A 26613-nucleotide genomic window follows, 5' to 3' on the forward strand; every position below is an offset into this window, starting at 1 on the left:
ATTGTTATATTATTTCCCGCTTAAAGACAAATGAACCATTAGCCGTGTAAAGAATCAATCGGATACATTCTATATTTAGAAATATTGTCATTGTGAAACTCAAGATACACGACTGTGAAAGCTAGGAGTCTCTTGTATTTTGCCCCCCCCCTCTCTCTCTCTCTGTTTTAATAGTGCATTCATAAAAAGAAATATTTAGTTTAAATTGGGGAAAATGATTTTATTAATATTATTAGGACTTACTGTCTATAAAATATTCTTTCAAGAAAAATAATTTTGATTGATGTTTCCAGCATACTATCTGCTCAGAATGAGGATCCTATTGCTGTTTACTTTGCTTTTGAGTCTTGAGCAGAACACGTGTAAGGGAGCATGTCCTCTGACCTACTGTTCAGACACGTATGTTTCCTGTGTGACGGGTTGCTTCAGACGCAGCAACACCATGTATAGATGCTTCGACAACTGTATTCGGGCCTCTAGGGCATGCATTCGTTACTGTATAGGATAAAAAATCGCTTCACTATCTTTATTTTCCTTTATTTGTAATGCCAGGAGTTTTAAACATTGATAAAAAGTCCAACACTTTCAGATTTTTGTATTTGAATGTCTAACAAAAGTCGAATTTAAAACCAATCAACATTAATAAAGAGTTATATAAAAAGAGATATATTTGCATGTTTTTCTTTCAAACTCATATTTGTATTCCTATAAACGATTGCAGAGTGCTGGTATTCAAGGAGAAAAGAAAAATACTCAGAGAGAATTTATCTACTGTATATGAATAAGCAGTTGAAACGAAAATAAAGTTAAAAATATTTTACAGCAGAACATTGATATAAACTTATTAAAACAAATAGCCTGTTGGAGAATAATGTTTTATTTTGATATTAGAAAAGGTATTTCTTTAGCTTTCAGTCAAAAGTGAAATTGCTTACTTCCTGTATTGTGTTCGATTTCCTCTCTGACTCTTTATAATAATTCATTACCTATGTTAAATATTCGACTGTGGGAACTTTATTAAAGATTAAATAGTTAAATAAGAAAATAATAATTAGACAAGTTACCTAATTTGTATATATACATTTCATGATCTAAATGTTCTTTTTTCATACACTAAATGATGTACAGTGTTACATAATATGAAAAAGTCCATATTCACTGTTAGTAAGAGCCGTAATTCTGCAGGCAGAAACTCTGGGGTTTGAATTATTATGTAAAAGTCGTACATTCTAAACCATTAATTTTTTATCGAAATAGAACTATAGTTATATAGTAATAACATGTACATGCATACATGTACAACATTACACTGGATCCACATCACGACATGTAGGTCTGTTGTCAACATCATATGCATATATAGCACTGTCCGAAATCACCTCGACCCGCTCCGAGGCAAGGGAGGTTTTCAATGGACGATCTGCAAATGTGGTCACAGAGGCCTTCAGCAAAACTATATTTGTTCACACACGACCTATTTTAAAATTATTTTCGTTTTATAATCATTTTTAGGCTTATTCCGATCCCGATACCATACACATCCGCCGCAATAAATGACAAAAAGGACCACTAACGAAAGCCACTCTTCAGTGGCTCTGAGTGCCGAGTAAAGTTCTAAATTTGAAGCCCTTCACCGGTATATGATGACGTCTATATGAGTGAAAAATTCTCGAAACATTCTTAAACTTCTTAAACATTCTTAAACCTCTTAAAACAACATAAAATCAATCAATCAATTAATTAATCTTAATCGGGTATTCTTAAAATATCAAGATTATAAGTAATATTTGAAGTTTTGATGAAATATGAAGATAACAAAAGTAGTATAAGGCGCCTAGATAGGCGGGTCAACTGAGTGCACTTTTGGGCCCTGGGGGGATGGGGGGTCAACTGAGTGCACTTTTAGGCCCTGGGGGGATGGCCGGGTCAACTGAGTGCACTTTTAGGCCCTTAAAGTGCATGAAAAAAAAAAATCCATGTGAGATCCTACCTAGCCCTAAACTTGGCAGCGATTCAAATCTTGATTATGACGTCATTCTAGTCCTTCATCGCCTCTCTGGCTGCTTAATTTTGACACTTTAAAAACACAGCTGATCTTCAGCTGTTATTCTAAAAAAAAGAAAAACAAGTCAATTTTAAAGTTTAAAAACTCTTTTTATTTAAGTATGATACAAAGTCAATTCTTCTTTTGAAGTTTCAGGGACTTCTTGACCTCTTCCTTGTGTTTTCTTTTCTTAGGCTGGTCCAGTGGAATCAGATTTTTTTTGTTCTCCTGATGTACAATAGCTTCTACAGGAATGTTTAATAAATCACCCTGTATCTCCCCGAGACTCATGTTCTCCTGCATCTTTTTTTTCCCTTGGGCTTGGGTAGTCTCTTCTCAGACAGTTTGTTTTGGTCACACTTATCGGCCCAATGTCCAAATTTTCCACATTTGTAGCATAGGTCTTTCTTGGGACATTCAGGGGCCCAGTTGTTTGCAGATGAAACAGGGGTTGGTCTCTCTGGTTTTCTTTGGAGCTTCTGTGTCTGTGGGTTCTCTACCTTTGCCTTTTTCTTCTTCTATTCTCCACACTTTATCCTCCAGTTGGGCCATTTTGTCTCTCAGGTCAGCGAATTCACTCATGACTTTCTCTTCAAACTTATTTGCATTCACTTGCATCTGGTTTGGTATGTTGACGATCCCCTCTAACGTGTTGGTTAAAATACCAAAGTCCTCTTTGGTCATGGCCTCTGGGAAATTATACAATCCCAAGTCCAGCCCTACAGGATCCTGAGTCTCTGGCATGGGGGCTATGGCATAGCCTTCAGGTGTCACATAATTAGGGTTGTCTTTGATATTCATCATTGCTTGTGCCATGGTATACACGTCTGACTTCTGAAAAAAGTTCTGACTGAAAATGATGACCCATACACTCTCTGCGCTGGTTTTTATACCTTTTTAAAGGAAGGGGTCCTGGAAAAACCCGCACGCCCTCAGCACGTTCTGAGATCTGGAAATTCCTGAGATGTGAGATGTGAGATCTGGGAAAAACCCACACGTGCTTAACACGTTCTTACTCTATTTAAGTCTATTGGTTTTTCCAAAGTCTAAAAATAAATTTAAAAAAAAATTAAGTCTATTGGTTTTTCCAAAGTCTAAAAATAAATTTAAAAAAAAAAAAATTAAGTCTATTGGTTTTTCCAAAGTCTAAAAATAAATTAAAAAAACAGGGGTATAAATAAGACAAAATATCATGTCCCCTATTCATAATCAATTGTCATGTCGAAGCAATACCACTCTTTGATTTTAGAAGGCTATGATTTGTTAATGCAATGGATAAAACAACACGAACAACCTCTCCCTCCCGAGGCAGAACAAGTGTTTCAGACAGCCACTACCATCATAGAAACCATTCAGGACTTATGGTTACAATGCCTGGCCCTGTTACATCGTCCCAACCTGGGGAGACTAGCTACACTGCATTTTCTATGTCAACGCATGAAAGAAACTCTGCTCCAGAAATGGTATGGGTTAAGCCTGACCCACTATCTCGGAAAGCCTTACACTTTTTTATGCCATCCCCAAGCAAGGAAAGTGATTTTACTCTGCCAGGAAATAGAAACGATGGAGAAAATATGCATTCAATACGGGATGAAATATGTGGAAATTTCAGAGAGACTAAGAAATGTGTGACTTTTAATACAGACTTGAATGAAATTCATTATTTACCACCCGAAGATCGGAAAAGTGAATGGATGACTCTAGTAGCCGATCGAATAAGATTTCAACGCAGAATTCAACATTTGGAACAATTGTTAAACAAAAAAAAAATAAAAGAATGAAAAGACACTAAGCTTTTTGTTTGTTTGTTTGTTATTATTTCTATACAAATGTGACGTCATCATGTATCCGTTAGACTCTGAGTCTATAAAATCCTGGTTTATTTAAAAATCTAATCTTTCCCACTGCAAATAAAGTGTATACAATTTGTTTTTAAACCAATCTGATTCTATTCATCTCAAAATTTTATCTGAAAAGGTCAGGATTGAAAAGAATCTTATATTCCCTATACAAGTCTATACATTTATAGACGCTGGGATGTTTTGTTCTTATTTATAAAAATCTAAACTTTCCCACTGCAAATAAAGTGTATACAATTTGTTTTTAAACCAATCTGATTCTATTCATCTCAAAATTTTTATCTGAAAAGGTCAGGATGGAAAAGATTCTTATATTCCCTATACAAGTCTTATACATTGATTTTCTGAAAATGGCTGACCTTTGACCTCCCTTGTGTTTATCCCGAAACCGACGCTAAGTTTATTTTTACACTTGTAACGATTCTTTTGATCTGAAAACTATACCGACACTCTTCCCTAAGTTCAATCTTATTGTGTGCAATAAGTTTTCTTTGTGTTACACTCTAAAAAGTCTAAAACGACTTATTTTATGTATTCAGGTCAGTCAAGGTTAACCCTTCGCTTCGGCATGAATGAGCCTGTTCTAAACAAGGGAACAATGTCATGTATGAAAAATACTGTGAAATCATTCTCAAAACTTACCTTCATTCTTTTACTAGAAGGTTTGAATGTATATATAATCCCATAATATGTTATTTACGCCAATAGAGGTATTCACAAACACAAATAACACAATTTTGATTTTTCCATGATTTTCTGAGCTCTTCTTCATCCGGGCTTTAAGGGTGCTCTCTTTTCGGCTCGCGCTGTGTGTATAAATACCGACGCTGATCAGCTGTTAACTGTCATTCGTTACCTAGCTGATTTCGGCCATACAACGAAAACCATCATGTCTCTGTTTACCGAGAACATTGCCATACAACCTGGGGTGGAGGTCATCTTGCAGATGGTTGTGAGAAACCAGGACACCGGGGAGGAGTTTGCCATATTTAATATGGCGCGGATTCGTGTGGGAGATCTCAACAGCTTCTTCGCCACCAACACCCGGAGATCCAGACCCACTCCTTATGCCAGGCCATCACCAGCAGCAGGGCGCGGAAGGGAGCCAGGGCCCATTTATCATCCGCGGCATGAGGAGGAGGGAAGGAACTTTGACTTACCAGACACTCCGGAGTCCCCCCCTTCATCGCCAGCCAGAGCGCTCCACCGCCTGCTCAACGGGGTTTCACCAACATCACCACCTCAGGACCGGGCGGTCTTTCAGGGCTGTATCCCCTTGTGGGGGATGGAGGGTGCTGTGGCGGAGAGACACTGCGTACTATGTCTATGCGACGACGAGCTCTCCAACTTCGTCTGTGCTCGATGCCGCCAGAGGCCAGCATGTTTCCTCTGTGCGGCCCGACTCATCGACCGAGGGCTGCCCCCTCTGTCGATACGGGTGCCCAGAGCCCGTTGTTCCTGGCCCTCCTCCCCCTCCAACACCCAGGAGAGAGTTTGGAGTCCGAAGTGACAGAAGAGACAATGGAATACCGACAGGCCGTGGCCGAGGGCGACGTCCCAGGGAGTAAACCCTGAAGAAAAAAAACAACAACGGTCCTTTTAAGGACCAAGTCCCAGGGAGTAAACCCTAAAGAAAAAAAAACAACAACGGCCCTTTTAAGGGCCAACCCAAATTTTACGAAAAGATACCTTTTTGATACACGGTTATAAAAGAAACGTATAATAACACCAGAGGTCACCGTTTTTTTTTTTTTTTTTTTTTGTTTTTTTTGTTTTTTTTTTGCTAAACTCATAAACACTTAAAATAAAATTATTATTATTTTTTCTTGTCAACTCATATTATTTATTTATTTATTATTCGATTGTAACAACAACAACAAAAAATCTAGACTTTCTCCCCATGTCCAATAAAAAAAAAGTAAATACACATGAAATACAGTGATTTTCTCAAATCATTAGGGAATGTGTTTAAGTACGACTTAATTTTCTGTGTTTATGCCGTCATGATACTCTCGCGGCAAGTTTTTTTACCCCTTCCCTGTTCAAGGGGTGTAATCCACGCTGTAAGTAGTTTAAAGTTTTTTACACATTGTTTATTGTTGTGATTATGTTATCCCTCACCTATATGTTTTAATGTCAGCTATGCTAATGAACCCAGTTCTGCATGATTTTGAGATAATGGTTTGTCATGTGCTTAAAGTATGGCCTGCTATTCATGTCATCATTTATGGTCCATAGTAAATAAGTCTGTATTTATCTTAAAAAATATATTTTTTATGAATGAAATTTCATTGATTCCAGTATAAGTTAGGTCGTGATATATATATTACTCTTTTTTATTCCATTACATTTAAACATGCATTGTTTCATGTAGTATTTTGTCATAATAACAAAATGGTTTTATTTCTACAGTCCTCAACATGGAAGATATGTTTTTTGGGTTCCTAACCATCTATAATCAAGTCTCTATGAAGTGAAGCCTGGGCTGAGCTCTTCCTTTTGGAAAAATACACAGTCAATCATCCAACATAGAAACAAACAAAACTTTGAAGTTTTCAATGAGATACAAATTTTAATTCTTTTTTTTTTTTTTTTTTTTTTACTATTCATGTTTATATATATATATATATATATATATATATATATATATATATATATATATATATATATATATATATATATATATATATATATATTTTAAAAATGGATAAAAAAAATGGATAAGTAAAAGATAATTGATAATGTAAATTATAATACCATAGTTGGTAAAGATAACAGGTTTTTTTATCTCCAAGTGCTGATGATTTTCTGAATTTTTCCATTTAAATATTGACATTATATTACAGGGGAAAAGAAAAACTACTGTGAGCCAAACTGGATGATTGCATGGAATTAAAAAAATTCCTAGTGTTTCTACTGGGCCCCACCCAAGGATCTGCTTATGAGTGCATCAGACTGCTGTGGACCTTCTCCTGTTTTAAATATACTTTTGGAGGCTGGAGCATGGCACTTCATTCCTAAAAGGTACTTTCAATATCATCACGCCTACCCATATATTTCAAAAAGATTTATTTTATATCACATAAAAAACACACACACACAGTTAATGTTTATGAAGAATGTACACATGTTTGTCATAAGTGTGTACAAATTGTTCAATATAATGTCTATAATGAGTCCAATTTCCTCCAGCTAAGCCACATCCAATCTTGTAAGGAAAAGCAAAAGTTTTATAAGGTAAATTTCCCAATTCTTGTAAACAGGCTTGAAACCATTGCTTTCTATTTTGTGGGGTGTCCTGATAAGTGGAGATTCTTTTAGGTCTGTGACTTGCTCTGTCATAATCCCATTGAGCTAATAAACAAATGACCACAGGTGTTTGTGAGGAAAACACCCTAATGGTTCCTGGCTTATCCCTGTCCTCTTCTAAGGCTAAATTTCTAGACCCTAAAGGTCTGCGGGTGGCATACAAATTCACTTGAGGATATTTATCTGCTATACTTTGACTCAATCCATGAGCTCTGACTGTTAAACAGTTACATTGATGTACAATAGCTTCTACAGGAATGTTTAATAAATCACCCTGTATCTCCTGGAGACTCATGATCAAATGAGGCTATTTTTTTTCTTTTTCTTTTTTTATATACCTTTTTCTATCTATATTTAGTATCATGGGGAAAACCCATTTAAAAAAAAAAAAAAAAAAAAAAAAAAAAAAAAAAAACAAGAACAGATTTTTTTTTTCAATTCTTTTATTGATAACAACAATTAATTACATGACATTTTGATAGAAACATTGACAAGTTTGTCCATGACCCGTAGGTCTTTTATGATAAGTGTCTTTAAACCATTGAGCTACATAATGATCTCTTTGTAAAGCTGTACTATGGTCAAAGGGAAATGACCACTCGTCTGCTTTCTTTCTCAACTTGTGTCTTTGATGTAAATAATACACACAATATTGTCCACACACATCGGTCTTCCAATCTTGATATCGATACGGATTATAAATCCATTGGTGAGCATGACGCTGGATAAAGTCTTGAATTTCTTTCTGTAAGGGAGGAAATCCATAAGAGTCAAAATATGCCACCACTGGACTGCTCACGTACAGACACACCCAGTGTTCTCCAGGTTGATCTTGAGGATCCGTATTCACCACGATGGCTTTTTCTCCAAGTCTTAATTGATCCGGTAATATATCTACAGGGTACACTCCACCAAAAGAACTCTTTAATTCTCTGGATAAGACTTCTCTCAACTGTCCCGTATCCATTAGTAATCAATACTCACTTCTCTCTGTTTGTTAATTTCTAATAGGTTATCGAATTCTGCATACACCACACAATTTAAGGTGTTCACCGTATTGTTCGTAAATTGGACTTCTACTCTCAGATTTCCGGTTTCTATGATGTGGAATTTGTCCGATTGCGCTTCTTGATCTTTAGTGAAATCCCAGCCCCACAGAGTGTATCCGTTTTTATACTCTTCTAGGGTAATGTCCGGAGCCCAATCTTCTCCTAATTTTCCCAAGGCTTGATATAAACTCAGATAAGATCTCAGATATAAATCTTCATTGAAATTGGGCTCAAAACAACGAGTACTCATGGTCTCTCCGTTGATACTGACATCTAATTTCTTAATCCCAAAGTTTTGAAAATGAAACGGATTTTTAGTTTTATCTCCGTTAAAAGCCGCATTCTCCACAAAGCCTAAAATGAGACGTTTAGGCATCTGGCCTTGAAACAGATGATCCGTAATCTTAGATTGAGTTCCTGTCAGTATGGTAAAGGTTTTCACTTCCACTCTTCTCAATGGATATTTAGCTCTATGAGTGTTCAAACTTTGATTAATGCCATTCATCATGACGGCTGTGGGTTTGACTTTTCTCACCCACAAGACCATGTTCAATATTTTCACTTTTCCCGTACTTCCTGCTTTGATCATCATATAGAACTGAGGTCTAGCTCGATTAAATCTCAAACGGACGTCTACTCCATTGGGTAGAAATCGGTCTTGTTGAAATAAATCCAGATGTAAACGATTAAACAAGGCTATTTTCTTACTATCATTGATGGCCTGGTGACGTTTTCTAAATCCTTCGTTTTTAGAATTGGCCGGTAACTCTGGGACGATAGGTTCGTCAATGACCATAGTATCACCACTTACACCCTTTTTTTTTTTTTTACATCAAATGTCTTATTTTGAGTCACTCCAAGGTCTGCTACCCCCACTTCCTCCATGTGTCCTGCCGTATCTTTTTCCCACAGACTACAAGCTCTCATCTGTGTCATTAAAGTTCTGGGTTTGTAAGAAAGTAATTTCTCCAGATAAGCTTTGTAAGGATAAGTATCGGTTCCTGGAGTCACTATTTTTCCATTGACATTGAGATCGATTTCCGTAAACAAGGAATGTAAGATATTATTCACCGGGGCGCAAGTAGTGCCAGCCCCAGTCAGATTAGTACCATCGTCTTTGGTAAATTTACACACCATTTGAACATACGTTTGAGATAAATCCAGATATTGATCTCCTTGTCCTTTAATTTCAAATTCAATGGGAGCCGTATCCGAATCTAAAGTACTAGAAATGGGGTAATATTCTTCCCATTTGGAGTCTTCTAAAGCAATATTAGTTGGGGGGACTTGGAACAATTGTAAATTGTTCATCCCACACGCACAGGAATCTGGTTGCAACATGATGTCTGTCTACTAGGATTGATTTTTCACAAATGAAGGTCAATATCACTCGACTCCCCTATTTATAGTCTCTCAATCAATGATATCTAAAGGACGTGTTTTCTTAGTCTGAATTCCTCCTTGTTTTTTTCTTTTTCTCTTAGGACCTCCTCGGGCTAACACAGGTGTCTTTTTTCTTCTTTTCTTACTACCTCCTAGATTCATTCTTTGTTTCACCATTCCCGAAGTATTTTTCAGGGCTTGTACTCCGTGAGTTTTGACAGCGTCTTTTAAGGATCTCTTATTTTCTAACACGTCTAACCCCGTTCTAGCAGCAGCGGTCAAGGCATGTTTAGCTCCCGTTTTCAGTAAATCTGTAAAAAATCCTCTGCCTCTCTGTCGTCTTTTTCTTCTTATTATTTTAATCACCATTCCCGATCCCCTCTGTTTTTTCATTCTCTTTTTTCTTCTTTTCTTAGTACCTCCTAGATTCATTCTTTGTTTCACCATTCCCGAAGTGTTTTTCAGGGCTTGTACTCCGTGAGTTTTGACAGCGTCTTTTAAAGATCTCTTATTTTCTAACACGTCTAACCCCGTTCTAGCAGCAGCGGTCAAGGCGTGTTTAGCCCCCGATTTCAGTAAATCCGTAAAAAATCCTTCCCCTTTTTGATAGTTTTGGGGTGGATAATAATGGGGTGGGGGTGGGGTGGTTGCTGTTGGCCTCCTCTAAATAATCCTCCTATTAAGGGAGCTGCTACTTTAAACAAGGATCCTAAAATACCGTGTCCTTTTTGACGTAATAAACCTCTATGATAGACAAACTGTCCGTGTCCTCTTTGTCTCAATAATCCGGGATGATACTGCATGTTTCATGACTCGTGTCAGACTGACTTAAATGCACTCCAGGGACTCCTTTTTATATCCTCCTGTCTTAAGGTTGAATACAATACAGACAGCATATCAGACAAGTCATCACTCCCAATAAGATGTAACAAAAAAGATGTACACTCATCTCAGTACACTTTTCTGAAATGAAGTTTCACGACCGATTTCCATTTAAAAAAGGCATGGGAGTCCCTAAAGGAGTCATGATATGAATCTCAATGCTATCGAAATGTTTTTTACTCAGTTTCAAATATTCCGCTCGAACCGGTTCCCATTTAGCTTGTTTTTTATCTTCCAGATTGAGTGTACAAGGAACCACTCTTAATAATTTCAAGGCATTGGATCCTACCGTCTGGGGTTCAATCAAGTCACAATACACGTACATGGATTTCAGATTTTCATATAAATCTACGGTATTGTTACCCATGTAACTAACGTTGATCCATTTGGTTTCTGTATCGTTCTGAAGAATCACCTTCTTACTTTCTATTCCTAGCTTATAAGCTAAGGCTGTGGGGAAAGTTCTCTCCCCGTAAACTGATACATCACTTTATCATATTTGTCATGATAGGTTAATTTCATGGCATTCTCTTTTTTAGAATCACCCTCTTTTTTAGAATCACCCAAAAACTTCCATAATTTTTTCAAAGTTCTTTCCAGTCCAAGACTGATTTCACTTGTTAAAGCCATGGGATGAATGTAAGGCCCCGGTCTAAAGTGAATTCGCTTAATTTCCATCTTCTGGTCTTTCGTTATGAGATTACCAAATTCAGTATGGTCCCAATCTAACAGTACAGGACATTCGCTTAATGGCATCGCCTCTATGGTTTTCATTTTAAATCTGTCCCATTTAAACACATTAGGTTCTTCGACTTTTTTAGCATAAAACTGAGGAAGCAGGATGTCAAAATAAGCTTCCTCTTCTGTGATGTTTTTCAATGAAATGGGATACATCAATTCTGTTAAAGCCACTTCCCATTGTCCATCTGTTAAATCTACTGTTTGTGGTAATAAGGTTTTAAATTGAGCCGTCGTATTACTCGGAAAAGATTGCATGGACCCATCACTGGGTAAAGTCATGTAAAAACCACTGCTCTCGGCCATGTTCAGTGAGATACTGAGACAAAATAACTTAGGACCCTTCTATTTATAACAACACTTTTTTTTTTGTTTTTTAAAAAAAATTATTGAGTCTATTTTTTTTTTTTTTACACTTTTTCTTCTTCTTCTTCTTCTTCTTCTGATCTGTAATCAATCACTCTGTCCAAAACACCAGGTCCTTCCTTTTCCATATTGTCTTTGATCTGGGAAAAGGGGATGCGACAATCCACGTACTGTTTAACGTCGTGATAATCTGAAAATGTCAGTTCTTTTTTCTTCATCTTGAAAAAATGTCTCACACACTCTGCTATGTCGGAGTACCAGAGACTTTCGTTCAGAACCAGGGTCATCGGTGTCGAACGATTCATAGGATGAGTACAGCTGACCCATTTATATTGCTCGTAATGCTGGTTGAATTTCACCCTCACTCTAGTTCCTTTAGGATGCGGGATTTTGACTCTTTTTTCCAGCCACACGTTTTCCAGGGAATGTCCTGGATGATTTTCAAAGAAATCCAGGATCGCTCCTAGTTTAGTTTTCATCCACCCTCCTTGCATGTAAATAAACTGAGTGACGGGGCTCTCACAATACCAACGATACTGCATCTTTTAAAACACGTCTGACTTGGACACTGAACTTTTTCAGAATGAATGATTTTTTTTTTGGGTCATACCTCTTTATATAACCTTATCCAATCTATTTTTAGCATCTCAGGAAAAACCAAACAACAGTTTTTTTTTTGATTTTATGATTTATTTCCTTCATATCTACATAATGGACAAAGTCTGTAGCAAATCTTGACGAAGTTCTCGACACATTTCACACAGCATGGATACTGTCGGCATTGTTGGCACTTCCATCTCCCCTCCGTATTTTCCTCCCAGCAGGTCAGGCATTTCTTTAAGGCTCTCTTCCTGGTCACTTTGACCCATAGGGGCACCATATTCTCTGCCCCGTACTTCCATGTGAAATATTTCACGCACCAGCTACATCCACAGGTCTCCATGGAAGGGGGATCATCCACAAACCAGTGAGGAAAAGCCATTTCACAATGCTCGCAAATTCGATAAGTTCTGTGATGCCATCCGGGATAATCATACACCGTAAATGTACGCTCATGGATCATCTCCCTATCACAGTAATGACAGTAATACTTTTCTACCTCAAACAAATACTTCAGTCTCCACATAAAAATCATGATGAAATGTGGTGGTGGTGGTGAAATTTTTTTTTTCAAAAAAGCTCAGCTTTAAAATACCTTTGGATCTGACTATTTATAGTCGCTTTGTGAATTTTTTTAAAAAAAGCTCAGCTTTAAATACCTTTGGATCTGACTATTTATAGTCGCTTTGGAAAAACCCACACGTGCTTAACACGTTCTTACTCTATTTAAGTCTATTGGTTTTTCCAAAGTCAAAAAAATAATTTTTTTTAAGTCTGTTGGTTTTTCCAAAGTCTAAAAATAAATGTTTTAAGTCTATTGGTTTTTCCAAAGTCTAAAAATAAATTTAAAAAAAAAAAAAAAAAACCCAGGTTTTTACCTAGGGCATAGACTTGGCACCGATTCAAGTCATCAAGCTGCCTATTGTGACGTCATCACATGTATTCAGCTGAGAAAATAAGACCTGGTTTGTTTATAGTTTTTTATTTTTATTATTATTATTATTGTTCAAATCGACACAAGGGACAATTTCTGTAAGAAAGCCGTATAATGGACTTGTAACACTTTTCACAGCAGGGATATTTCATACACTGTTGACATTTCCATTTTCCTTGGGTGTTTTCTTCCCAGCAGGAGGGGCATCTTTCGATCTTGGTATTTCTTCTCATGCGCTTAGCCCAACGTGGCATCATAAAATCAACCCCATATTTCCACAGGTAATATTTCAGGCACCAATCACAGCGACAATACCACAAACTTGGGGGATCGTCTACTTCCCAGTGAGGTATACGTTCTCCACATTCAATACATCCCCAATACCAACCAATAAGGTCATCGTCACTGTCATACTCAGGTAATCTACTGATCTCTCTCAACTGCCTATGGCAATGAGGACAGGCACTATTTTCTTGGTGAAGAAAATACGACATTCTCCACACAGAAGGCATGATTGAAAAAAAAAATGAGCACAGTGAACTCAAAGCTAAGATTTATATATACCTTGGGATATCTATTTTTAGTCGATGCGGAAAAACCAACAACACCAGAATTTTTTTTTCTTAGGTTTAATTCACAACAATAACAATAACATTAAAATAACAAATATGGAATACTTTTGCATAGTTCTTTTTGAATAGGAAAAGTTCTCCTCATGTACAAATATTCTGTTTCACAAGCACAGTCCATGATGTCGTATCCTTCTCTGAGCACTTTGTTTACATAATCTTTGATACAATCTCGGACTTCTTCCATCCATTTTCCTTGAATCCAGGTCCTTGCTGGTGCCTCTGTTTTGTGAGCCAAGACGTATTTGACTTTCCATTAGAATACCTGATACTGGGGTCGCCATGACCCTAATACAATGTAATACTACTATGAATGGTGCACATTCATGGTCAGGTAATTTGAATCTCTTATACAGGTACACATCATTGAGTCCTGTTTCTCCAGGATTCTTATCCATGAAATCTTGGATGCATTCCTCTTTGTTTTTCATCCATTCTCCTTTTTTAGTGGAACCTGTATGCTCTTGCATTTCCAACGATACTCGGAGCTTAAAAATTCCATGTTGCTCTGTCCTCAGTCAGATCAGAAATGAATCTTTGTTGTTTTCCCCATTATATATATATATATATATATATATATATATATATATATATATATATATATATATATATATATATATATATATATATATATATATATATATACTCTGTGGTGTATTTATTTATTTATTTATTTATTTTTAAAGACATTAACTCTGTGCATTCGTGGTGTTCTTAGGGGTAGGTGTATGGTGCATCATCGTAGGACTAGGCATGCTATAACCCACTGAAGAACTGACACATACCATCCAATATTCTCGATTAGGATCGTGTAAAGCTAACATGACCACACTGGTGACGATGAGAGATACACAGATCAATAATTGTGCGAAATAAACGATTTCTTCTCGGGGAACATTCTCTCCACAAAATTTCCAATGAGGAGTTATTTGATGAGATCCGTTTGGGGAATCCATGAATTGAAACTAGGGGGATATCCTTTCCACCGAACTTTGATTTCTTGAATGATTTTTTTCCCTACGCGTCGCTTTTTATACCCCAAGATTTCCTCCACTTCGTACACGTCGTCTTTTTTAATGATCTTTTGTAATTCTTTCTCGTAAAAAGTCCTTTCTAATTCCTCTCCGTTATAATCTTGCACTCTATACACGTAAAGATACCTTCCAGGAACTCTTTTAGAAATGGTAAACAGTTCTGTGGTCCAGTTAGGTAAATATCCTTTTTCAAATGTGCGTTTGGCTTTACTGATGCGTACCCGATCTCCTTCCTTAAACTGAGGTTTAGGAAACTGTTTCCGATTTGATTTCCCATATAAAGTTTTCCAGACTTTTAACACATTAGAAGCATTCACTTGAGCTGGTGCTCTTTGGATACTGCGATGATAAGTGTGATTGTAAGCATACACTAAATCCGGTAAGATCTCTAAATACCGTCTGGTTTTATGACGGGTGAAATAGCGCCACATGCGTGCTTTGAGAGTTCTCTGAAATCGTTCCACGATACTGGCTTTGGTGTCCGTATTACGAGTGGTAAAAAAATGAATGGATTTAAAAGCCTGTAAGAATTCTCGATTGGTAAATTCTTTTCCTTGATCCGATTGAATGCGGACGGGACGTCGACCGTCTTGTTGAAAAATCTCTCGTAATCCTCGAATCATTTCTTTTCCCGTTTTCTGTTTTAAAGGCACCACCCAGGCATATTTAGATAAGACGTCAATGGCACACAATAAAAAAGTATAACCGTCATTGTGTTTCTTTAAACTGGACACATCTGCTAAATCTAATTGCCATTGTTCGTCTATATCCGTCACTCTAGTCTGTTGTCTCCGGAATTTTCTGTGAATGGGTTTATGTAAGGTATACGCATCTTGCTCTTTTAACCATTCTCGTATCTTTTTCAAGGAAATCTTATGTCCCAGACTTCTGACCTGACGATACAAAGCTTGTATTCCTCCGTACCCTCTTTTAGGATCATAATAAATCTCTTTTAAAATGTCTTCCACTGGTTTCTTTTTCATATCTTATTTAGGTAATTGAAGCCAATTTTCGTCGATCTGTTCTAATCTCTTTTTAGGTAAACTTGGACTGAATTTAGATTTTTGATGGCCTTCGCTAAATTTAACAGAGGTCTAGGAGTGGATTTTTTTATTCCTCTATCTCCTACAGGTCTACTAATAGGGGTCAAAAATGAAGAAGCATCTTTAAATCCACTATCGCCCTCGTCCTCACTATCACTGAAGATACTTTTAGGAGTACTGATTTTTCCAGGTCTCTGCATGGCTTTTATAAGGTTTCCATTGCTCACGTATTCCAGAGGAGTACGCATCTCTTTTAAAGCTTGAGCAAATTCATCTAATCCTTTAGGAAGGGGATGGTTTTTACGAGAACGAGATCTCATACTATCAGCCATTAAATCCACAATGTTAGAATCGGGAACTTTTTGACCTCGATAACTAATTTCACCTTCTTTATTCCAACTAAACACCTTGATTTTCTTTAAATGATTTAATAATAATCCAGCTTTTCTTTTCATGTTTTTATTCACTGTTTCAAGGATTTCATCTTCAATCTCACCTGGGGCTGCTGGTGATGCTGCTGCTGCTGCTGCTGAGGCTGGAGCTGCTGCTGCTGGAATTTTCGGTTTAGAAATAGGTTCCTGTCTAGCTTGTTGTAAATAATTCCTATATCGATGAAGTTCCTGGCCATATAAAGCGACTTTTTCTTCTGGGGTTAAATCTTCACGTCTTGTAATCTCGTCCAATTCCTGACCTAAACTGATGGTTGATTGAAATTCCGGAGGTTTGGGTAATTTTGCCTTGAGATCGTTCAATAAGACCTCGGGAACTAACACCATTTTACGACTCATTTTCCTAAGAGGGAAGAAGCTGCTCCCAAAAGTAAAGGAGCGGCTGCTGCTAAGAGAGGGAAGAAGCCTCCTTTTTGCTGGACTTCAAAGCTCGTCGTCTATGGATAGATTGAGGTTTGACCAGTCTCCTGAAGATGTGTTTCTTAGGAGCTAGTTTTCGTTTATGAGCCGAACTGAGAGGTAACACTCCTTTTAATAGGTTATACACGATCTCGCAGATTTTGAGAATACAATCTCCAGAACAATGTTTTAAAATACCCGTCTTTAATGGAGAGGAATAGTGAGGGTCAGATAACACTCTTAAAAGAGGCCAATGAGGTTTTAATCGTGTAGAACATCAAGTCCTTCTTTTCTTCTTCTTCTTCTTAGCCATCCTGGGGTTAAAATGAGGACATGTCCCAGGTTTCTCTCCTTTTTATACTCTCAAGGAGGAGGAGCATACATGTCGTGTTTGTCCTTCTCGTGTTTGTCTCTATTTTTCTGGATGACGTAGATTTTGGAACAATATCGACATTTATATCTCATTCCTTTAGGAAGTGTAGGTGTAGAAGCGGTCAGAGGTTGAAAGCATGCTATTTTAGGAGTGTGAATGGGGACTTTAATTCTAGGAGAGGGAATTCCCACATTGACTCGAGGAAACACTTCTAAATCGGTAGCTCTTTGACTGCCTATGGGCCCCATAGGACGATCCATTCTCATTTCAGCTTGTTTCTTTAATAACTCCCCAATAGTTTTTTGTCTTTGTTCCTTATAATACTGATTGATTTCGTTTTTTAGACTTTCGGGCATGGCTTTTCGTTGAGCTGGAGTTTTGGGAGTCGTTTTTTTCTTTCTACCACCAGGGGCTTTTCTTTGAGTAGGTTTTCTCTTTTGAGGTTTTCTCTTCTTTCTGGTCTTTTGAGCTGCTCCTCCTACTCGGACCATCCAGTCGGGAAACACTCTTTGTTTCTTATTATCGACTCGCACTACCACACTTTTCAAACGACGAACACGTCGTTTCTTAGGTGCATTCCATTTAAATAAATGACGAATGATGACTCCGCCTAGAAATCCGGCTCCTCCGCGTTTTAAAATGGCATTTTTTCTGTCTTGATCACTTATCGGCTATGATGCTTAAATCTTGACGATGATTATTAATAAACTTTTGAGTCTGTTTATTGATGGGTAAGACCCCACGTATCAAATTTCGAGCTCCCATAGCAAACCAATTCAATAAGGCTTTACGCCCTAATTCGATTAAATGGGCTCGCTTGGCAGGATCTCGTTCCCGCTGTAAACGTCGTAACGTTTTCACTAATTTACTCTTGGCTGAGAGAGGTCGACCCATGACGACTGTATAATGATAAATGACAAGTGTAATGTTGGTACATTTTTATTTATACTCTTGTGGCATGTGTACAGTCAACAATTCAAACAATCGACTTCTCAATCTGTATTCGTCTGGGGTCTGTGGATTCAAGTCAACCAGGAGATACCCGTGAGGAACACTGGTGGCTTCTTGATAGGCCGACATCAAATGTGGTAAGGCTAACTGTCGACTCAAGACACTGATTTGAGATTTGTCTCTGGGATTTTTAAACAACACTAAATAATGAGCATTCAAACTAATGGTGCGATGCTGTGGTGCCCGATCAAATAAATTCTGAGTGATGTAAATCACACTGGTATTCCGATGATGCGCTTTACGGGTAAACCAATCCACGATCGATTCGATGGCTTTTCCTTCCATCATGTCGTCAAAAATGAGTGAGGAATACTTAAATTGGCCACTAATTTCTCATCGTCTTCTGGAATATTTCGAATGAAGGAGACCCGATCTGTTAAAGAAGTGTAAGCAGGTTGCCATTCCCGATAACACCAGACAATTTTTTGTGGCATGGGGGTAATCCAATGTAAATTTTCCACCAATTTCTTGACAAACTCCGTTTTCCCCGATTTAGAAGGTCCTGCTACCACCATGGTAAATTCGTGTTTCAATTGAAAAGACGGGAGTGTCTCCTCAGGTTGCATGATGACAAATGAAGAGAAAAATAGGGTTTCAATCCTTTTTATTGATAGTCAACACAGAAATATACGTTGGGTTCTCTTCACATCGGCTCGACAGATGGGGCAATACCGGAAGGTGGGAGCACATAATGAACAGCAACATACGTGTCCGCAAGGGAGTAAAGCCATTTGTAATTCTCCCTCTAAACAAATGTGACATTTTCCTGTTGCCTGGATCTCTGTAGAGATTTGGTCTAGTAGAGGTTTGATAAGAGGTGAAGGTTTGTATCCCACCCGGAGTAAATGGTTAATGAATACATTCATCACCCACTCACGTCCTTCATAGGTATTGATGTAAGGACAATTAGGGTTCCAATAAGCATGTTCTACATAAGGATCGTCTGTAGGTTCCCAGCAGTTTAAAGTCATACCACAATGAAAACAGATGGTCTTATCACTCACTCCTCTGTAATAAAATCCGGCTTTGGGTAAGTTGGGTAATAATCCTTTTAAAGACTCGGGCCATCCATCATCAAAGGTAGCTTCTCTCTTTAAGAGCAGAGCATATTTAGGGTAAACAGGAAGGTAGTCTGGCTCCTTATCAACACCAGCCATGACTGAAGTGTTATATTATTTCCCCCCCTTTTTATAACCCCTCATTTTTGGGGGGTTTTCCCCATAAAATAACAACACATTTAAAATACAGTTTTTTTTTTAATAACCATAAGGTAAAGTGTTATAATCTTCCATCAATTGTCTCTTATCATAGACAATTCTATATTGTTTTTCTAAAGGTATTGTCTTGACTTCATGTTGACGAGTCCTCTGTATTTTGTAGGGATACGAGACTTGGATTTCATCAATTTCTTTCTGGAGCATTTTTTCTAAAGTCTCTGGTGACACGATCTGAGAGGCCCGATAATTGAGAGTCAATCCTTTGACTTTACACATGGATTTTCCCTTGGCGGTGAGGTAAGCATAATTTTTGGGGCCTCCTGACATGAATTTGATAATGTGGTCCCCGTCTAATTCGTCTGTCCATTCTCCTAAACTGTTGCCAAGGGTAGGATTAAATTGTCCCTCCTCATGTTTGTATATGATACTGTCCGTGTCGAAATAAAGGACCCGATCTCCCAAAGGTTGTAAAGTCTCGTAGAGGTGTAATCGGGCATGGGCGGTAGTGAAACAGGCCAGTACCACGTTTCCGAAGGGACACTCTTCCACGAATTCCTGTTTCTCTTGATAATTGACCAGCATCATGTCCGATTCAGCCTGCTCTTTATTTTCTAAGAGTTCTATCCCTTTGATGTCAATGGTCGAATCTTGTAAGAGTTGTTGTAATTCCTCTTCTTCGGTCAAGTATCGAGTTTTAGGTAATAACAGGCGTTGAGCGAATTTTCCCCACAAGCAATTTAAAAAGAGTTTGGCTATCGTTCTTCGCACCGGATTTTTTTCTATACTTAACAGGTCCATCCTGATCCCTTCTCTGTCTAAGACTTTACGAATGTAATCTAGTTTCTGTTCCTCCGTCTGACAATCAGGTGGGAATCCAGAAGCTTCCTGTTTGATCTTTAAGAAGGTATCGATGTAAGATCTGAATAAATCTCGACTGCTTTCTGAAAAATGCCAAACTTCGTAAATCCGCTCTAGGGTATATCCCATGTCCAGGGCTTTATGTAATTCTGTAGTCACCCAGGTACCCGTAAGACTGCGTTCCTGGTCTGCGTGTTGACATCGATGTTTAGAGGTAGAGTCCTGTCGTTCTGCACACGTTCGACATAAGGGAAATAATAACTTGCCTCCCGTGCGATAAGGTAAAACGGGGTGATAGAGGCCTCGGGGTGGTAGGACCCGACAGTAAATGAGGCCGAGATAAGTTCTCACGTCCTGGAATTGGTCTGTTATGATCTGAGGATGGCCTAGGGGGAAAAGTCTGTGTTTTAATACGTAAGGGTATAAGGAACAGACGTCCACGTATCTCATGTCCCCCTCCTCAGAATATAATTTAGTGGCATTAGTCCGACCTCCGTACAGGGCGTCTCGGGGGTTCAAAGGATCTGGAATGTCCAGGTCTCGTACATAATTCTGTAGAGTTACCTCTCTTTGTACCTGTTGATCGAATTCGTGCTCCCAGATGCTACGGAGGGAGTACCCCATTTCCTCTAAAACAGAACTCCTTCTTAAAGTTTCCTCGTGTAATTGTTCATAGGTAAATTGGGTCCGGTGAGGATGACTTTCGGTCTGTAAATTGGGATAGCAGGTGGGGCATCCGTGCCAATAGCATCCGTAAAATTCGTACACGGTGCGAGTGGCTTCTTGGTATCCGTCGACGGTATAACTTCCGATCTTGACTTCTCCCCCGTTTCTAGCATGTTGGATGTTAGATCCGCTCTGTTGACTCATCCAGCTTAACCACCGACAGGCTTTGGCGGAATATCGACGCGCAGGCTGATACCCCAGGTTGGGAATGATGGCAATGGTCTCTTTGGGCATGAATCCTCGACGGTAGGCTAAATTGGCCGCACTGGCAAAAGTGATGGATTCCTGGAAGGGGTCTACATGGACCAAACTCTTGAGGGTGGCTCGAAACTGAGCACAGCATCGTCGTAAAATATCGACGTCCGAGACACAATAGTCTAAAAATTCCTTCTGGAAATCAAACACTTTTCCGGCTTGTTGTTCATACCATTGATAAAAAGCCTGTCGTCCACTTATAGACATGTCGTCCGGATTGTAGTAAGCTGCCGGTGGATAAGGCCCCACGTAATTCTGGTTGTGTTCCGTATTAAAAAAGTGAGGGAAATACCCTTTCTTCAGTTCCGTGAATCCGAAAGCAGAGGGCATCTTGGACAGGGCAAAAGGTAAAAAATTATAGGAATCGATGAATTTCAGTCCGCAGATTTGCATGGATAAGATTTTACTGCCGTTCATGATGACGGTAGGTTTCAGGCAGGCGGAATGAACCAGGTAATTTAAAATGAACTGTCCGTCGTATCCTTTGAAATTGTGGGCGATGATGATGGCCTCGTCGTGTAATAAAGCGGAATTCTTATTTCCTGTAGTGGGTTTTAATAACCAGTCCATGAACTGCCTTAAGGTCTCTGGCCCTCGGAACACGTGTTGACGGGGTCCCATGTGTCGACAGTGAGGACAGGGAACTTCTATGGGTAAGTGACCGCAATGTTGACATACGCGGTGTGCCACACACAGGTTAGGGACGTGGATGCCGGTTTCCTGCGTACATTCGAAATCGAAATAGATGTAGAACTGTAAGGTCTCTTTGCCTTTCTTTTTCTTTTTCTCGGGCTTGAGTTGAACGTAGCACTGATGATCCGTGTCTACGGTTTTCTTACAGATCTTACATTGTTTCTGTCCTCCGCAATGATGATGAGGGAGTAATTTTTTAGGCATCCATTTCTGACAGTGCCTACATCGTCCCATTAAACTGCATACCGTGGTGGCCGTATTGTTACTGTGAGGTTGCAGATGATTTTCGTAGCAAGTCCTACTCTGAAAAAATCCGTGGCACTGGCTACATTGAATGCGGCTCCCGTCTGGAGGGCAGGGAGTGTTAGTTAAACAAAAGGAACATCGGTGAGGACACTGGGTACGATGGTGTTCAATATGACTGTAGCCCACGTCGCAATGATCACAGTAGTATTGATTGCCCGTCACACCAGGCATAGATATGATGGCATCGTAATGATGGTCGTTTAACAGGACATTCAAACAAGTTCCCCCTCCGTAGCCTTTGTAAACGGGCTCTAAACTGAGTTTAGAGGAGGTGGACTTGAACTGGAATATTTTCAATCGATAGCATGGGGCGAACACTTGTTGTAATTTCCCCCATTCTTCGGGTCCACAAGGCCGATGGATATCACAGCCGGCTTGTTCCATGAGAGCTAAGGCTTCGTTTTTCTGGTCATTAGCTCTTACATCTCCTTTCCGCATACGTATCCATCGTTTTTCCCATTCGGGGTCTGGATGTTCAGGTTTTTCACTGTATAACCGGGTGACTACGATGGCCCTAGCTAAACAAAACTTATCCCAGGGATTGTCGATCTGAACGATACTTCTTTTTTCCTTCTTAAAACTCTCCTTGTTGACCATCAGATGTTTGGTTTTGTCTCCACCACTCCCTTCCGGATACTTGACCCGAAACATGTCGAATTCCATGGCCCCGTCTCCCAGTTTAAAATCTTTCTTAGATTGTTGCACGGCTTTTATTTTGTCTAAAATGACGTCCTCGTTCAAATGTTTACATTGCGTAAACTCGTACCAAATGTCGGAATCCAGAGAAGGATGGTGTATGTTCAGGCGTAGGTAATCGTTAGGATTACACTGCATTTGATATTTGACATTTTGCAGCATGTCTCTAAATAATCGCCGAACAAATCCTCTGTTTTCCTCCTCTGGAAATTCCTTAAAATTCACACTGTAGACATCTTCTTTCGCTTTAAATTTTCTGGAATGCTTGGCTTGTTTCAGTCTCACTTGATAATATTGAGAAATGGCCTTTGGCTTCTGGGGTGGTGAATGGGCTGGTGAGTGTGGTTCTTCATCCGACACAGTCCTTTGTTGTTCTTGTTGGACTTGGGCTCTCTGCATTCTCCCTAATATTCTCGCATTTCTTTTTCTGAGCGCTAATTCTCTGTGTTTATTGTTATAAATAATTCTTTCTAACTCTTTCGCCCGTCTTCTCCATCTCATCAGTTGCTGGGCATGTAACAGTTTTTTCATAGCAGAATCCATGTCGACAGGTGATGGAACTGACAACAGAATGAGCTTCAAGTCAGACACATGCAATACTTATACAGTGTATGACATCATAATTGCTAGGTTTTTCCAGGTGAGTGCTGAGAACGTGCAGGTTTTTCCAGATCTCACATCTCACATCTCAGGAATTTCCAGATCTCAGAACGTGCTGAGCGCGTGCGGGTTTTTCCAGATCTCTGACCTTGACCTCGGGGTGCACTGAGTTGACCCGGCCATCCCCCCAGGGGCCCAAAAGTGCACTCAGTTGACCCGCCTATCTAGGCGCCTTATACTACTAACAAACAGTGCAATGTAGTAGTTATCATAAAAAAAAGCATTCAAAAATAATCAATACAATCAATGAATCTCTTGTAACAGGTATAAACCAGTGTCTGAGATGAGTTTATGTTATTTCATCGTTTCTATCTCTTATCCCTTACGAACAAGAGTTATTACCCGCTTAAAGGTGCTTGGACACAGATTTGAAGTTAATATTTTCTCAAATTTTCTGTATAATTTAATGACTTATATGTTGCTATAGCATTTCATACTAAAATATAATAAAAATCTTATTTCATCTCGAAGTTGTTAAAACTTCGAATTCCTAGACGCGTTGGTGACACATCCTTGCGCCTTCACATATTTTAATTTTATTTTAATACTTAAGAAAAGTGGCAAATTTGTTGTGTATTAATTCAATGAAAATATTACCCAGAAATATAACCCAGAAAATTCAGAGTAGAAATGTTCGAAAGCAAAACCCACTCACAGTATTGTAAATCCGTGCTCAGTGGTGTGTGCAGAGTTTAACAATTGAACACACCCGGTGAATCGTACTATATTATGGAAAAAGTTAAAATTTGTGTAAGTGCAAAGATGTGTTCATCAAACGCGTCACGGAATTCGTAGTTCCAATAATTTCCAGATAAAATGTTTTTTTTTTTTAAATTATATTTTCGTGTGAAATGCTATTCCAATATATAAGTCGTGATATTATGCAGAAAATTTGAGAAAATATTAAGTACAAATCTGTGTCTAAGCACATTTAACAGGGTACTGATTGATAATTTTGTGCATAATCATTCGACGTCGCCATTTTTTTTTTTTTTTTTTTTTTGCAATATTTAACGAAAAGTGTTTTAAATAAAATAGTCAAAGAATTGCCATTTCTAATGTCAAACAAATGAATTTTCACACGATAGTATCATAGATAACACAAATTTTATTCAATGTAAATTTGTCACATTAGCAACGGGTCACGTGACACGGAACAGGATGGACGTCTTATCCGCTCTCGTGTTTTTTTGACAGTTTTCACCAAAAATTCCATTTCTACACACTTAAAAACTGATACAAGTGGCGCAGGAGAGTTTTTGGTTTGTGTATATATGTTTGGATTTGAATATTATTTTCTTTTTTGTGGATTTTTCAATATACCTGATCATTTACCTGGTGAATCTTGGTGAACACTCTTCACCCCCTGATCACTGTACAGTGAGGTTTAAACTCCGTCATGGGTGATCGGATAGAGGAACGTACGATTAAACCGTTATATTTAAAGGACTCCGAAATTCAATGCTCTGATAATGGCAGAATAACGGATTTCGATTTAATGGATTGTATCACGAAAGTGGTCGGAAATTCCTTACACTGTCTACAACTTGACCGGAACTTGTGGAGAGTATACCTCAGTGATAGTGCCAGTAGAGAAAAGCTTTTGACGGAAGGAATACATATTCAAAACATTTCTATTTCTTTCTTTGATACCAATCCCTACTCCTCAGGCAATCATAGTACCACAGAAAAAACTTTAAAAATCAGGCTGTGCGGTCTTCCCCTATCTGTAGACGATTCAGCTGTCCTTGAATTACTTGAAAAACTTGAAGTCAAGCCTAAAAGTAATATTCTCTACGAGAAAATTCGCCATCCGGTTACAAATAGGATGACGAGTGTACTTAACGGGAATCGGTTTATATACATAGATCCTCTACCTGAGGAAAAGTACCTACCCAGGATCAACTACTGTGCAGGTCTGCGATGCCAGATATTCCATTACGGTCAGCCTAAATCCCAGACGAAACTCACTTGCACAAAATGTTGGGCTACAGACCATACTAGAAGATACTGTAATAACGCCCCACGTTGTAAAGTGTGCAAACAGGAAGGACACCAGCCAGGGGATGAAAAGTGTACGTGTTATGAGGTTCAAGAAAACGTAATTGCTTTTAATGGAGAAGACAACGTTCTCTCTAATTTTTTCCCCTGCGAAATAAATATTTATGGGACATCTCACAAATCAGCGGAACATGCTTTCCAATACGCAAAGGCCGTTAGATGTGGCGATCTCGAGACAGCAAAAATGGTTCAGGAGGCCAAAGATGCCCTATCTGCCAAAAGGTTTGGTGACAAGGTCAAACCTAACGATCAGTGGTCTGAGACCATGGAAGCGGTCATGACCGAAATAATTGAAAATAAATGCGTACAAGTCCAAATGTTTCGGGAAAAATTGAGATCGGTAAAGAAAGACATTATTTTCGCCGAATCAACCTACAGCGACATATGGGGCACAGGTTTGGATAAAAAAGGTACGGAGAACACCAAAATGGATTCCTGGCCTGGAAAAAATTTGCTGGGGAAAATCATCAATAAGATCGGCAAAAAAGTACGGAAACGTAAAAAAAGCGACCAGTGGAGCAAACCGAAGCAGAGACAAAAACCGAAAGTCAACTCCAAACAAAGGGACATTGCACAGATGTTACATGCTTTAAGAAATCAATCGGATTCTGAATCCATGTCAGGTTTTTATGAATCATCGGACTCTGATTCGGACGACCCGGCTAAGAAGGACAAATAAAGCAAAAACTGTGTAATGCTTGAATATCACAGGACTTTGATTCTCGATCAGCGGACTGGAATGAAATATAACGGTATCTTTTTCTATAACAAATTTAAGCATTTTAAGACTATCTCTTATGGAAAAGTTAGAATTTATCTCATTTAATGTAAGGGGGTTAAATACTCCTGAAAAAAGACGAAAAATTTATTCATGGTTGAAAGAATGTAACATAGATATTATTTTGTTGCAAGAAACGCAGTTTGTAGAAAAAAATGAATCTATGTATAATTTAAACTGGAAAGGAAAAACATTTCACGCATATAGCGACTCATCATTTAGTAGAGGCGTGTCTGTTCTATTTAATGAAAAATTAGATGT

At 38.5% G+C, this 26613-nt stretch overlaps 4 protein-coding genes across 4 annotated transcripts; all 4 read right to left on the minus strand.

Annotated features, from left to right (window-relative positions):
- Positions 1 to 8178: 8178 nt before the first annotated feature.
- Positions 8179 to 9057, minus strand: LOC133187654 (uncharacterized protein F54H12.2-like). Its single transcript, XM_061323070.1, has one exon. It carries the CDS (start codon positions 9055 to 9057, stop codon positions 8179 to 8181), a length of 879 nt encoding a protein of 292 aa, XP_061179054.1.
- Positions 9058 to 9068: 11 nt separating this feature from the next.
- On the minus strand, positions 9069 to 9602 carry LOC133187655 (uncharacterized protein F54H12.2-like). The gene has a single exon (XM_061323072.1). The coding sequence runs from the start codon at positions 9600 to 9602 to the stop codon at positions 9069 to 9071; it is 534 nt and encodes a 177-aa protein (XP_061179056.1).
- Positions 9603 to 18716: 9114 nt separating this feature from the next.
- On the minus strand, positions 18717 to 19259 carry LOC133187656 (baculoviral IAP repeat-containing protein 7-B-like). The gene has a single exon (XM_061323073.1). The coding sequence runs from the start codon at positions 19257 to 19259 to the stop codon at positions 18717 to 18719; it is 543 nt and encodes a 180-aa protein (XP_061179057.1).
- Positions 19260 to 19358: 99 nt separating this feature from the next.
- On the minus strand, positions 19359 to 23396 carry LOC133187657 (uncharacterized). Its single transcript, XM_061323074.1, has one exon. The coding sequence runs from the start codon at positions 23394 to 23396 to the stop codon at positions 19359 to 19361; it is 4038 nt and encodes a 1345-aa protein (XP_061179058.1).
- Between the last annotated feature and the right edge of the window lie 3217 nt (positions 23397 to 26613).

Source organism: Saccostrea echinata, unplaced genomic scaffold (genome assembly GCF_033153115.1).
Source record: "Saccostrea echinata isolate AGI-Se365-2 ecotype Australia unplaced genomic scaffold, CSIRO_AGI_Sech_v1 ptg000015l, whole genome shotgun sequence".
Classification (NCBI taxonomy): domain Eukaryota; kingdom Metazoa; phylum Mollusca; class Bivalvia; order Ostreida; family Ostreidae; genus Saccostrea; species Saccostrea echinata.